This window comes from Poecilia reticulata, linkage group LG9 (assembly GCF_000633615.1).
Source record: "Poecilia reticulata strain Guanapo linkage group LG9, Guppy_female_1.0+MT, whole genome shotgun sequence".
NCBI classification, from domain to species: domain Eukaryota; kingdom Metazoa; phylum Chordata; class Actinopteri; order Cyprinodontiformes; family Poeciliidae; genus Poecilia; species Poecilia reticulata.
Genome location: NC_024339.1, coordinates 17,659,385 through 17,673,934, shown reverse-complemented (window position 1 = coordinate 17,673,934; position 14,550 = coordinate 17,659,385). Strand labels below are relative to the sequence as shown.

Sequence of the window (14,550 nt, the reverse complement as noted above, 5' to 3'; positions counted from 1 at the left end):
TCAGTAAACAGAACGAACACGGTGGTTTTATGCTGAGCAGATGCTCAACGCCATCTGCTGATACATTTGGGGAATGGCATCATTTCTTTTACACACACATATCTCAAATATATTCTTGATGAAACAAAAAATCATTACATCAGTGAATAGAAAAGGAGGTAAAATGGTGGAGATTACAGTGCTGCAGTCAATCTGTTGTTATTGCAGAGCAGAACAGCTCACGTTACAGACAAAATCTCAAACCTAAAAACTTTTAAAAAATGCATTCAGTGCTTTATTGAAGTTTTCACGCCCCTTCAACTTCTATGTATTTGCCACATCAAAGCCACGCAATTTCATGTTTTATGTTTTTCAAATGATTTTTATTGTTTTTTTTGTTTTTTTTTTTTACAAATTAGAATCTGAAAAGTGTGGTATGTGTTCGAAATTTGTCCCCCTTTTCCTTGAAACCCCTAAATAAATGCAATGCATTTTTTTTTTTTTACATATTCTTGAATATTGTCAAGAACAGGCTCTTCACAATATTCTTTATCAATAACATAAGCACAAATTACAAAAGTAAATTGCCCATCTTTATTAAACTTTCCATAATCTCATGTCCAGAAACCCCAACACAATGCAACTCTCTGCGCTAGCATCAGGATTTCCTGGTGACTGTAATCTTCCCACAGAAACCATCATTATGCACAGAGCTCATCACATCAACTCACTCTTGTTATCCCTTTCTCCCCATCCAAACAATATAGTTTTTTTTAAAGATATCTTGAATAAATGTTAGTCTTAAACATTTAAAATATGTTAAAGCTCATGGATGTTATTAGTGAGAATAAAACAGAAGGAAATTCATGACAGTAACTGTTATCTTTTCAGGAGTGAGCAATTACAAAAATCTAAACAATAAGAGTGCTCTGTAGCATTTGTTTTTCCAGATATTAACTTGTGCTTTCTGCTAAAACAACTCCACAATGTCGTTTTGTTTTCTTGTAATCTCTAAATTCTGATCTTGTGCATTTTTTCTACTTGCAGATGTTTTACTTCTCTGAAATGTAAAAGGGTTTGTAATGTTCTTAAACTACCTCCTTCTGTCTCACCTGCCAAACATCAGACAGACGCCACTAGAGCATAGTTTATGCGTCTGGTTTCATAACGGAAGGCGAGAACATCATGAAGGAGTCAGTTTATGGACATAATATCCCACTGACCACCTGAGAGAGAGGGGGAGGCAATCCATGGTAAAACAAGGCAAGTTAGTTGGAACATCATACTTTGATCGAATGTGAAAGCCAAAAGTTTGAATATTACAGCTGGACGCATTTCTTGTTCTGATCTTTTCCAGCATTTATATCAAGGATTGACCTTCCCCCTCTCCCAGGGAAATACTTGTTGGCAATAAGAGCACTTGGCCCTGGCATTGATAGCTGACATCAGTTCCAGCTTACAGCTGCTCTCATGCTCAGCTCCCAACGCCGGAGGGTCAGGCTCACTGGTCTGGCTGAGGCTGCTGTCATTCAGCAGGAGGCATGCGTCACTGTCAGGTCTCCCTGACATTGGTGGCTGCCTCGCTCGTGAGGCCCTGTCACTGTCAGGAGGCCGGCAGCCCCTCTTCACAGTGTCAGAGCCCGAGCGACTGTTCGCTTCCTGCCTCGCCAAACACCCTGCGTCAGTGTCAGCATCAGCTGGCTTTGGGAACGGTTTCGTTTTCGGAGCCTGCCGTTCCCTGTCAGGTGAATTTTGACTTTCATCTTCCCTTTTCTGCCACTCATGGTCTAACAGGGGCGGCTACGGCCTCCTGTAATAACTGCTCTGTGTCCACTGCTTGCTGTAACTGTGGTAAGTCAAAGACATGCTGACCATGATCCTGCCCAGCCCCCTGCTGACTTTGCTCCAAGTCACCATAATGACCATGATGATCACCGTGGTGCCTATGGTGGTGATGACCATGCTGACCATGATGGCCATGACCATGATGACCATGACCATGATGGCCATGACCATGATGGCCATGACCATGATGGCGTCTGTGGTCATGTTCTGTGTTGTCTCCTACAGCTGCGGGTGCATCTGCTTCAGGCTGTGCATTTGGTGTTGCTCTGCATCCCTCTGGAGTCTCAGCAGTCTGCGAAAAAAATCAGAGAATGCAAAAAGGGTTTTATTTTTAATTTCCAGTACTCACAACATGTTCCTGTGAAGTCATTTCACCTCTTTTACCTCGTGTGAGCAGGCGCCACACATGCGATTGCAGTAGGCTTCTTTGATCGCACTCTCAATATGGCCATGTCCAATAACAGAATAAGGAAGGGAAATATGGTGGGTAAGACGACCACACCTACGTTTACAGAGATTTAAAAAAAAAAAAGCATTGTGAGACAAGGGATAGTGTTTAACTCCAAACTCCTCCACTCTGTAAAATACATTTGAAGCACATAACAAACCTGTCATAGATGATGAAGTCATCTTTCTTTCCATTCAGGGCCTGCCAAACATCAGGTTGTTGTTCACCCTGTTTGTACAGTGAGATCTTATCTGACAGCCTCTCAGCCAGCATGGGGTGGAGCCGCTGCGCTTGCTCCCCCTGGTGGTTGATGACCATGTAAACCACATCATTCAGGCCCTGAGTCTCCAATTTCTGGCGCAGACCATCAATTCTGTGTGGAAAACGCACAACGGAACATAGAGTTGATTTATATTAGAAAGTACTATGTTTATTAAGAATGAAAGGAAGTTGTGTTTAAATATTCATTCACTTGGACAAAGGACTTATTTATAAAAAAAATTTCAGAGGGGTGTAATTTATTTCTTTTGATTTTTTTTTAAATTTTATTTCAGAACTTTATTGAACCTCTTTGATCCAGAACTGTGCGTTTGAACACTAAATGAACATGTCTTCAAAAAATTGTATGGAATCATCTACCTCTGGTTTGATAGGATTTGTAGTCTTACTGTTATAAGTGTTTTAAATAAGTTACACCTGCTACTTATTTTTGCAGCAGCCATGATAACCTACTGATCTGGCTGCTTGCTCAGGGGTGTTCTCCTAGTATTTCCAACTTAAAAGTGGATTTGTAAGCCTTTCCAGACTGACCGATCTCATTGACTTTGTTTATCTGGTCTTGAGTTACTTTAGATCTTTGCACATGTTGCTTTTTGAGATCTTTCAACCTACTTAATATAAGATAAGTAGAACCTTCTACTTAAGTCACTTCTTCATTATTGCTGACCTTCCACATAAATTAAATGTGGCAGCAGTCAGGATTTCAGTTTGAGTGTTTGTTTTTTTTCTGAGTTGTACTTTGATGCTTACTTGGTATTTTTTTTTAATTACAAGTGAAAGAAAATAACAAACTGGGGCTGATCCATACCTGGAGGCCTGCACCAAGCAGAACAGTCAGCTGGCTTTTAACAGGGCCACCACTGTTACTTGGCCTGCTGTGCCCTTCATCGGTTCCACCTCCCCGATCATCCAGGTTGATGGGGGCTGACAGCGAGGCCCGCCGCCCTCACTCTCTGCACCGCCCCCATGGAGCAGGCAGAGAGTGAGGAGCAGGCTAAGGCGCACCCACATCCCTCTGGCGCCTCCTTCCTGCCCCAGTCTGGAAGTACAGCAGGTAGGAGGGGTAAAAATAAGGAAGACGTGAAAAGCAAAACGGGAAGAAACAATTTTGTCAAACTCAGCAGAAACAAAAGCTAGATGAATGCATATGAAGTCAAAAATAATGTGGATAACAATTTTTCCCCCTTGAATTGATCCCACTTCAATTGCATTAAAACTTTTAAAAGCACTGAAAGATTTCCTCAAAGTTCCACTTTATCTGTATGTTTATCTAGATGTTTATACTGAAGCAAAGAGAAAAAAAAATCTATCTAATGTCAAGTGTTGTAATGTTAATGTCAAGTTTTCACTTCTTTTCTACGTATACGATCGTCTGAAAGTTATATAAGAGCAAAATTACAAGAGCTAAAAAACTAAATTATGTGCACTTGGCAAAACGTTTACAATGTCAAATACATTCCTTATGTTAAGATTGTTCTATTCATGCAGCATAAAGATCAACGTTAACTCAAGCCAGAAGGTTTTTTTGGGGGGGGGATCGGCCACTTACCCCTTGTTTAAAATAGTTCTTTGCCTCTGCTGTGCTCTGCTTCCTCTGCAAGCCCTCGAACAAAAACATGCCTCCTCCTCCTTTGCTCCCCCCTTTTATACTCAGCCTGTTGTTTTTCCTCTGTAGATGGAGGACAAAGTTCAGTTCCCTCCGTCTGCTGATGGCAACACTTTTGTCTGGTTAAAAAAGTCACAGTGCATGAAATCCTCCAGTTAAGAGGAAACAGAGCATGAAAAATGTTTTGCAGCAACTGAACATTTTGAGGAAACAAATGTGTGTGCAGAAAAAAATAAGTTTTTGCTTGACTTGTTGATGTACTCTATATCAGCTGTAAAGAAAAGAAAAGGGATAAAATTGTATTTTTATTTATTGTTGTTATGAATGTAAAATAAAACTGTGATTAAGACCTGAGGAATCATATATTAATGTCTTGCAGCAGTGGAAGACGTGGAAAGAACCGGGGGCGGGACTCTGGAAGCTGGCCAGAATGTTTCCAGATAAACACCAGTGGAAGGGGGTTTCGCAATACGCACAAGTTGCTTTGCTTCAGCTATCACTGGAACAAATGCTTCACTTTAATGCACATATGTAGCCTGTAAACAAAGTATACATTTATAGAATTGCACAGACTGCTAGATGTCTGTGAAGAACTCAACAGCACATTTTAGTTATTGGAAAGATTTGTTACCTAAGGCTTAATATGGAGGCTAATAAGAGAATACTAAGGCAATAAACTGACACAAAGCAGTAATCTCATTGACACTGAAAGATAATGTTATATAAAGTAGCTGTAAAGACTATCACTATGCAGTCAGGCAATTTCATCCCCCCACACCCCCACCAACAAAGGACGGCCAACTGTGAGAACACTGCTTGGAGATAAATGAAGACAAGAACAATTTAACAGAGTAATCTTAACTGAAAGCTTACAATAGTTTAGATTTAACTTTTTGCTGGAAACTTAAATGACTGTGTGGTCTGAAACATTAACCAAGCCAAAGACACTGCAACAGGCTTAAAATCCAGTAATCATGACTCGGATGACTGAGAATTATACATAGGAACTTTTCAAAGCCAGTATTTACATTACATGTGCTTACATGTTTTGAGGATCACTAAACTGGTCTAACACCAAACTGTGCCAAAGTTTCACTTAGCACAGTTAGTGAAACCTTAGCTCCAAATGGATCCCCTCGCAGATAATTTTTAATCAAGATAATTGGAGGGTCTAGGACTACACCAATATTTTTAATCAAGTTAATTGGAGAGTCTAGGACTACACCAATATTTTTAATCAAGTTAATTGGAGAGTCTAGGACTACACCAATATTTTTAATCAAGTTAATTGCAGGGTCTGAAATTAATTGATCACAGTCCATTTTTGTCGACAAGAAAACCAACATTTTCAATCCAAAAACCCTGTCATTTAGGTTATTCAATCATCAGATTCATGTAAAACACTATTATAAATGCTCAGCATTCAAGCATTTCAGGATCATTCATATAACTTCTTTGAAAAACACTTCTTTAGAAATTTGAGCTTTAGACTCACATTAGTGTTAAGGATGTCAGTGATTGCTGCAACATGTTATGCATTGAGAAGCCATTGAAGACTTGAACAGCTTTGATGACAGGCCAACACCATTTGCACAAAACAGCAGTCTCTTCTGTTGCTTGTGTATGTTAGTTGTGAGTCACATTCCCATGTGGCTGCACACTGTTTCTTTCAAATACATTCACTGTAATTCAATGATTAAGGAATGAAATAATTATAACATTTGCTGAACATTACATAAAGAAATATGTAATGTTTAACATATAATGTTAAACATTAGTGTAAGTAATGTTTTTATAGACCCAGTGGCGTTTGCTAAGAATTGCATAAGATACAAAGTAAACAGTGTTGTTTGAAAACAGAACTATGTCTGCTGCTACAGTGTGGTTTATATTTATAGTGATTTTATATTAAAACTGAACGACTACAACATCCACCCACAATGCAAAGGCAAATTGGGGTTACACAGTGCAATATGTAGGATTAAGTAATGCTGGTTTAATATTAACTGAAGGCCTATAAAAAGATTTCTCATTATCAAGGTTTTGCAAAGTGCTTGGGTTGGTAAAAGTATACTTATTATCTGTGTCATTTTAGGCCTGTTCCCATAACTTGATTTACTTTGATTTCTTTGTATGTATTTATTACTTGCCTCCTTCCTGGTGTATATTTTAAGTCAATGAGTCCATTGGAAATATGTAAACTGACAAAAACATTGACATGTTAAATACATATATATTTGACACGTATTTAACATATGTATTTAACATGTCAATGTTTTTGTCAGTTTACATATTTCCAATGGACTCATTGACTTAAAATATATACGGTCATTACATTATTCATTACGGTCCTTATCGGTAAATGTGCAGTATCTTAGAACCTGCACTGGGAATAATAATCCAATAAAAGGTTTATTTGAGGTCTGTTTATGTTTAAATTTGTGTTTTGTGCATTTGACGGAATGCACAAAACAGATTCTGTCAATGTGTTTTATTTATTATAGAAATACTTATTTATATAATACTATTCATTTAACTAAATGAATAGTATTATATAAATGAATCAGTATTATCACTCATGTGATTCAAGTACTATTGCTGGTCAAAAAAGTTCATGATGTTAAAAGAACTCTGCATGCACCTTCCATATCAGGACCTTTGGTTCTGTAGGGTCAGATACAGGTAATCCAGTACTCAGCTGGCCTCAATATACTGTTAAGACGTCACTGTTGTGTGGTAATGAGCTGTAAACTGATTACATGTTCATCATAAAGATGTAAAACCTTTGATCTAGATTCATAAAATCCTTACACTCTGAAAAGAATGTTTTTATGATCAGATCTCAAGCTAAACATTTTTTTAAATAAGCACTGTGATGTAGTAAGTAATGCTAAACTTAAATAAAATGTAAAGTGTGTAATCTTAAACATGATTCAAGCATAACAGCCTAATAAGCTTTCCGCTAGACTGTAAGTTTTTTTTGTGCACATAAGTGAGCTGATATACTCAGTTTTTGATTGTTTTAGAATCTAAAAATATAGTTTGAAAGGATGATTCGCATTAAATATTTACATGTTGCTGTTGCAAATTTTTATTCTCAGTTAGTAAATATATTTGCTTTTCAAAAGACAAATACATTTGCAAATTAATTCTAATATGTCAAAGAATAACCATAAGGAGCTGAAATAAAAACATAATTAAAAAAAACTAATTCACAACCAACACACATTTAAAAACTAAATTTTTACATAGGCCTACATATAAAATACACCTACTAAAACTTGTAGTTACAGTAGAAAATGTTGATTCCCATTTGTGATTTCTTGGCATTTACCTTTGTCACTAAGCAACGCTACATGGCGTCCTGCTTTTGTTTGCAAAGGCTTCTGGGAAACTGAGGCCTGTTGGCCAGAACGACCGCCCTTTTTCGAGCAACGAGAGTAGAACGGCGCTGTGGGAAATATAATCGCAAATCTACTTTTTAAAACTGTGTACAACTACTTAAGGTATGTCAAGCGATGCTTTTCAACTCATTCTTCGAGCCACAGTAGTTAAAATCAGGATATCTGTCTGGTAAAAGTGTATTTTAATGCGCGGATTGATGACGTAATGTTGATTGTCAAACGCGAAATGGCGAGCGTGCTAGGAGGCCCGTTAGCAGCAGAGAACAGGATTTTTAAAACTCTTTTTAACTTAGAATATGGAGACAGTTTTTGCATTTTATCAACGCTGGGTAAGTTCAGCGGTAGTTGTATGCGGTGGATGTGTGTATATAAATGTAGATTTTATTCATCTCTGTGGAGCAGGGTACGAAACTAAGCTAGCAAAGAGGGTTAGCTAGTTAAATAAGCTCCATGTGTGAACAGCAAGGAAAGCTATTTTTTTTCTAGAACTCAAGTTTTTTTCCCGAAATTAAACCTGGCAGGGTAGTAGATGTTTTAGTAGACATACTACTAACAAATAGCATGTCATTAGTCGGATGCAAACAACACAATTATTCTACAACAGACATACACTTGATAAACAGAACATTACAAAACATGTAAGGCCAGGCTCAAAATCTAGTTTAAACATTCTATGGCATATTTCGTGTAATATCCAAGGAAGGAAAGCAAAGCTTAGCTTTTAGACCAATACACTTTTTTATGGTAATAAGCCAGAACTAACTGTTATAACCATTGTGTGGTTTCTATGGAAATAATTCACAGTGCTTTTTATGTAATGTGCATGAGATGTACAGTTTAAGGACAAAGTCAGTACTTCACATTAAGGAGAGAGCAGACATAGATAGGCACTGGTATCACTAATGGCAAATATAAGATGATCCAAGTTATTAATTACAAATTTTAATAAGGTACATTTAAGCTGTTTTATTTTGCTGTCCTTTGATGACACAGGAGTGGCTTCATTTAGGAGAGATGATTAGTTCATATTTCAACTCTAACCTTACTAGACAATTATCATTACTGGTAGCCAGTCCTAGTGTGTTTTCCCTGTGGAGTTAGTAGACCCATATGTTATCTGTGAGATTGCCGCTACCCAATTTCCTGAAACAGCTCTCGCTTTTAGCGTCTGCTTTCCTAAAACAAATTTTAGCTGTACTATTTGTCTGTACTAGATGTCAAGTAACTCTGTAATAGCTACTTGACATCCACATTCAAAACTGCCTGTCCATGTGCCTCCATTTTTGCAGGGCAGGGTCGGGTGAAAGATGGCGGCGGGGGCAGAGGTGGAGGTGAATGGAGGCAGCGAGTACCCCGGGCTCTACAAAGTCATGATGGACAAACTAAACGAACAGCGACAACTGGATCAGTTTACAGATATCACTCTCATAGTGGATGGTATGTACAGTTATAGATTTATATGTCTTTTTTCCTGGAAATTATTTGTATGGTAAAACACTATTAAGCTGCAAAGTTAATTTGCGTATCGGTTGCTTGTTGCAGGACACCACTTCAGAGCTCATAAAGCTGTGTTGGCAGCATGCAGTCAGTTTTTCCACAAGTTCTTTCAGGATTTCACCCAGGAGCCTCTGGTGGAGATCGAAGGTATTCAGTGTTTCTGTTAAATCCCAGTTAAAGAATGAGCAGCCATGCTTTCACATAGAAGCAAAGTCAACTTTGAAAGTGAAACCTTTGTGGGTGGATGTTGTTGTTATGGTTTCAAGTTTTGCTCTGGTAGATAAATGATGTCATAGCATTTTGTAAATGAGGTAAAAAAAAAAAAAAAGCATGTTAACTATGAAAACAATAGCTAGTATTTTTGCTCCTATTATCAACTTTTAGGTGGACAAAAATGTAACTTTTTTTCATAAGATGCAAAAATGCAGATAGATGGTTTGTATTCCACGTGTTTCGTATTATATACTCACTGGTCCTCTGACTTTTTACAGGAGTTAGCAACACAGCTTTTCGCCAGCTGATGGAGTTCACGTACACAGCCACACTAGTGATATCTGGGGAGGAAGAGGCGCTCGATGTGTGGAAAGCTGCCGAATACCTTCAAATGCAAGAAGCCATCAAAGCACTCAAGAAGTAAGACATAAGCAGATTAACCAGTTATCTTGTACTGATAAACTCTCTTGCCTGAGTGATGGTCATTAAATAACAGTGTGATTTTTTTTTTCTTTTTGAAGAATAAATTCCTCAATGACAACAAAGAGCATTGCTAAGAAGAGGACGATTGCAGAGACGTCTAATGTGATCACAGAAACCTTACCGACAGTGGAGGGAGAGCAGGTTGGTGTTTACGTGCAGTTCTGGTTAGAGGTGTGGATACATTCATCAGTGTGTGCACAAGTTCAAATTTACTGGTGATGTTGTTAAACATGATTGTAATGTAGTTAGTTCATCCTCTTTGTGCCAAACTACTAGACCACTAATAGGAAAACGATGCTACCCTGCTTTAGAGTTGGTTTTAATTTTTTCCCCTTTGATTTTCCAAACATTTTTCTTGCTTTTGTGCCAAACAGCTCAATATCTGTCTGTTCTGGCCATAAGACACAATATTAGAAAAATGGCAAATCGCAATATTATTGTTGAATGTTGCAATATCAGTTGTGATGAACCCAATTCTCACACTTTTTGTTCTTTTACATCATCTTGATAACTCAGTTATTCTCCTTGTGCTTTAGCATTTTGTCAGTAATATAGGCATTAAAGATAATGATAGATCATCAGAGCTGGAAGACGTTGAATTTAGAGCAAGAATTATTTTCTTGGTCGGCATCTTCTCAGTCAGTGTTGACTGAAAATGAGTTTTTTTGGACAGTTACACTGGAGACAATTAGTGGCACCTGAGATTTTCTTTTGAACACCCTCACTATAACTTCCTTTTACACAATTTTTCAAAAGGATGATATTCTCAAACACACAAATATTGGGATTTGGAGTGGATAACTTAGGCTTACATAAGGCTTATGGAATGGCCTTGACCTAAACTCTAATGGAAATGTTTGCTCTCTGCAAATCAGTCAACCAGTTTAAATGAACTCTGACAGTTTCGAAGAAGAGTGTTCCAGGATCTAGCCAAAAATATACCAAAAACTTATTGTTGACGACAAAAAGCATTTAGTCAAGTGGCAGCTTGCTAAAGAACATTTAATCAAATATTAATGGGCATGCTGTTTATGAATATTTGATTCTTTACATACAGTTGTTATGCAGTTAAAAGTAAATCTATAGTTTTTTCAACTTTTTACAATGAGCTTTGGTTTGCAAAAATCACCAAAGTTGTTTCTTGTGACATGAGTTCACATTGGAAATGCAAATACATTAATAAAAGCCATAAGCACATGACATTTAAGCTGATTATCACCTTATTTAAAGGTATGGACTAAATGCTTTGCTGTCCTCTAGGTGGAGATTGAAGTGGTGGAGACCGGCCTGGAGGAGGTGGTGGATGGAAAGACTGCTCAAGCTGCATCAGATGACTCTGCTTTGGCTCTTCTAGCTGACATAACTAGCAAATACCAGCAGGGGGAGCCAACAATTCATGTGATCAAGAAGGATGAAGAGGTATATATTTTGTATATTATTAATTTCTTAAATATGTTTATACTTGGGAAAAGCGTTCTCTACAAAAATCTGTGTTTACTTTCCAGGAGGTCCTGTATCAGGAGGAAACCGTGACAGCCTCCAAAGTACTGGAGAGCGTTGAAGTCGTAGAAGTCCAGATCTCCCAAGGAGACATCTTCCGCTGCAGCAAGTGCGACCGTAGTTTTAAGCTGTACTACCATCTCAAGCAGCACCTGAAAACTCACCTGGGCTCTATGGAGAAGCCTCATGTGTGTAACCACTGTGGGAAAGCTTACACACGGGAGGGCGCCCTGAAGCAGCACATCAGCACGTTTCATTTTGACGCCGAGGAACTGTCTCGAGGGCAGAAAATTCAAAAGAAAGTGCACATCTGTGAATACTGTAAGAAGCACTTTGACCACTTTGGCCACTTTAAGGAGCATTTACGGAAGCACACTGGTGAGATGTGAAATGTGAAACTAAAACAGCTCAATTTAAGTTACTAATTTTGCCTGGACTCTATTCATAATTTCTTATTTATGCAGCCATTCTATAATTATATATGTGCAGCATTAGCATTTTTGGGCTTTTATATTTTCAGGTGAAAAGCCTTATGAGTGTCCAGATTGTCATGAGCGATTTGCAAGGAACAGCACATTGAAGTGCCATATGGCCGCCTGTCAGAACGGAGCAGGAGCCAAGAAAGGACGAAAGAAGCTCTACGAATGCCAGGTACAGCTTGCCAATGTCTTTTTTTATTCTTTGTTAAAACAACGTTTTAATATTTATGTAGAAAGAAATAATGCTCATACATCTGCCACAGAAACCCCTGAATCTGTAAACCTTTGATCTGCTGTTGCAGATCTTTAGCTGGTTCAAATATTTCTTTATTATTATTTATAGATCTTAAAATTCTTCTTTTTTTTTCTAGTTTTGGCAGAAATCAAAAATGTTAATTTTTTTCAATAAAATGTTTTAATGGCAACGAACAAAAAGAACAGTGATTTTTCTCTAAAACGGCTGAAAGCTGCACAGCAGTCTGTCTCAATACGCAACGTCCAGAGACACAGTAAAACCCTTCATGTTTAGGATCTGAGATATCTGCAATTACAAGTGAAAACTCTTTTCAAAGACACTTCTATAACTTGTCTTTTTATTGTTTGTATTTTCAATAAGATTCATTCAGAAAATTGAACAATAATGGTACAATTTAGTTTTGTTGTACATTTTCAATTCTTTGAAAGCTTCAAACAAATTAAATTGTTAGTATTAGAGATCATCACTGGGCAGTCAGTGTTACACAGGAATAACAGGATTTTATTATTATTTGAATAAATACAAAATGACTACAGTATTGATATTTCAAACTGCCTTCTGCATTTCATAGTGGCGTTTAGTAAGACTAATACTGTTAGTGCTGTTAGTGTTACTAGCTAATTATTAGTTAGCAGTTAGCTGCTGTCAATTTTTTTTGGGAAACACTGACAGCATTTCCTAATACAGCATGTTCAATAAAAAAAAAACTCTTCAAAAAGTTTAAATACACCAGCATTGCAGTTGTGAGTTTAGCTCCCTGGTTTCTCCTGAAGTTTCACAGAAATCGAGGCCAGAAGGAACAGTCAACACGCTCCTGTAGAATATAGAATTTTGTTTTAGAACTTTTTAATTGCTTTGTGCCCTTAGACTTCATTATTAACACTAATACTGAGAATATCTCTTTTCCCTCTGTACAACTTCAGTAACCATGGGGCATTATCAAACACAAGATTTGCAAGTTCAGTACTCATTAATTTGTCAGTGCACAAATTGTTTTAGCATTGCCAATGAGCATTTGTGAATATAGTTAAATCTGTTGTGTATACAAAATATCCATAAACGTTAAAAAAATAAAACATCTTAATCTTTTTTGCACCAGTATTATTGTATAATTAAGTAAGGCTACAAGTGTTCACTAACCTTAATATGTGTAGATTTTAAATACAGGTAAACAAGTTGAATACTGTTCTTTATACTTTGCTTCTGCAGCAGAAATGCAGAACATGCCAGTATTAATTGGCTCAAATCTTTAATTCATCATTAACTCTTCAAACTGTTTTTTTTTTTTTTTTCCCCATCAGGTCTGCAGTAGCGTCTTTATAAGCTGGGACCAGTTCAAGGAGCATCTTATGTGCCACACGGGGGATAAGCCGAACCATTGCACCTTGTGTGATCTATGGTTCACCGACGCCAAAGAACTTAAAACGCATCTCAAGGACGTACATTCTATCGAGGACAAGTCTATGGAGCAGGTGGTCCTGACCGACTCAGCCGCGACTGCCGCTCTCACCATAGCGACACAAAGCATAGAAGGCACTGAAACCGTCCTCCTGGACGATGGCATTCACGTCGAACATGTTACGGTGGAGCCTATGGACGTAATGCAAATGGAGGAGACTACAACAGTTGTAGTTGAAGATGGAGGAGTGGGGGGGATATGTGAGGAGGACCTGGAGAGACTAAAGCAGGCTGGCTTGCAGATCCAAGTGGTCCATGTGAACACAGCTGCAGTTGAAGAGCACCAGGTGGTCAACACTGAGGTGGAAGTAGAGATTGAGGATGAAATTGTGAGCCTAGAGGAAGCTGAACAAGCAGTAGCTGTATGAGAATAAAACAAGGATTGTCTTAATGTACCTTAAAAAAAAGGTATTTCCATATCAAGCAGAAGAAAGTTTTCTACTGCAGACACCTTATTTTTTTAATGGAATCCTGCATGTGGGATTATACCACATGTCTGTATAATCACCTGTCACATTGTACATCCATGTCTGAACTTCTCTGAATCTTTTGAGAGATTTGCAATATCAAGATTTCTTACAAATATTGTATTTATTTTAAATGTGTTTTCCACCTCATAACTTGAGTCTTCAGGACTCCAGCAATCCATTTTTTCTCTGCTTATTTTTTTCTCAATAAATTGCTGATGTCAAATCAGATCACTTGCGGTGTGCTTTGGGAAACTTGAGACTTGAAACTTGAGATAAAAAATTGTAAATTAGAAATGTCACTTTCAGCCAGTGTTTTTTTTTTCCTTTTTAATGCCTCCATAGTGAAAAAAAAATCTGATATTTTTGTACTTTAGGACTTGGACTTAAGTCTTACTATTTACTTTAACAAACTACAAAGTATTCTGTTTTTATGCAGAGGGTGAAATTAAAAGATTTCAGCTTGAAATAATTCACAAAAAAGAATGATTAAAACTGAATAAGCTTTAGGAACGGTCACAATTAAAGTCTTATTCCCACAGCAGAAGAATAGCCACTCGCTTTGAATTTTTTTTTTTACTAATTATCCCCACTGTGTTTGGCAGCACCTCTGTGTCATGTATTTATGTATATATA

General features: G+C 37.6%; 2 protein-coding genes across 4 annotated transcripts; one reads left to right on the top strand and one right to left on the bottom strand.

Moving 5' to 3' along the window:
* On the bottom strand, nucleotides 1-4,207 carry selenop (selenoprotein P). Of its 2 annotated transcripts, none has more exons than XM_008418328.2 (5): nucleotides 4,101-4,207; nucleotides 3,360-3,590; nucleotides 2,433-2,645; nucleotides 2,209-2,326; nucleotides 1-2,116 (listed from the first exon to the last, which is right to left on the bottom strand). In XM_008418328.2, the coding sequence occupies exons 2-5, from the start codon at nucleotides 3,560-3,562 to the stop codon at nucleotides 1,481-1,483; spliced, it is 1,170 nt and encodes a 389-aa protein (XP_008416550.2). In that variant the 5' UTR covers nucleotides 3,563-3,590; nucleotides 4,101-4,207; the 3' UTR covers nucleotides 1-1,480. The 2 variants fall into 2 exon arrangements, with proteins under 2 accessions (XP_008416550.2, XP_017162350.1); XM_017306861.1 differs by having other exon boundaries at nucleotides 1,760-2,116.
* Nucleotides 4,208-7,556: 3,349 nt separating this feature from the next.
* znf131 (zinc finger protein 131) lies at nucleotides 7,557-14,148 on the top strand. Of its 2 annotated transcripts, none has more exons than XM_008418325.2 (9): nucleotides 7,557-7,663; nucleotides 8,851-8,998; nucleotides 9,104-9,205; nucleotides 9,550-9,691; nucleotides 9,793-9,895; nucleotides 11,015-11,173; nucleotides 11,260-11,632; nucleotides 11,775-11,905; nucleotides 13,291-14,148. In XM_008418325.2, the coding sequence occupies exons 2-9, from the start codon at nucleotides 8,869-8,871 to the stop codon at nucleotides 13,813-13,815; spliced, it is 1,665 nt and encodes a 554-aa protein (XP_008416547.1). In that variant the 5' UTR covers nucleotides 7,557-7,663; nucleotides 8,851-8,868; the 3' UTR covers nucleotides 13,816-14,148. The 2 variants fall into 2 exon arrangements, with proteins under 2 accessions (XP_008416547.1, XP_008416548.1); XM_008418326.2 differs by lacking the exon at nucleotides 7,557-7,663 and adding an exon at nucleotides 7,782-7,890.
* The last annotated feature ends 402 nt before the right edge of the window (nucleotides 14,149-14,550 follow it).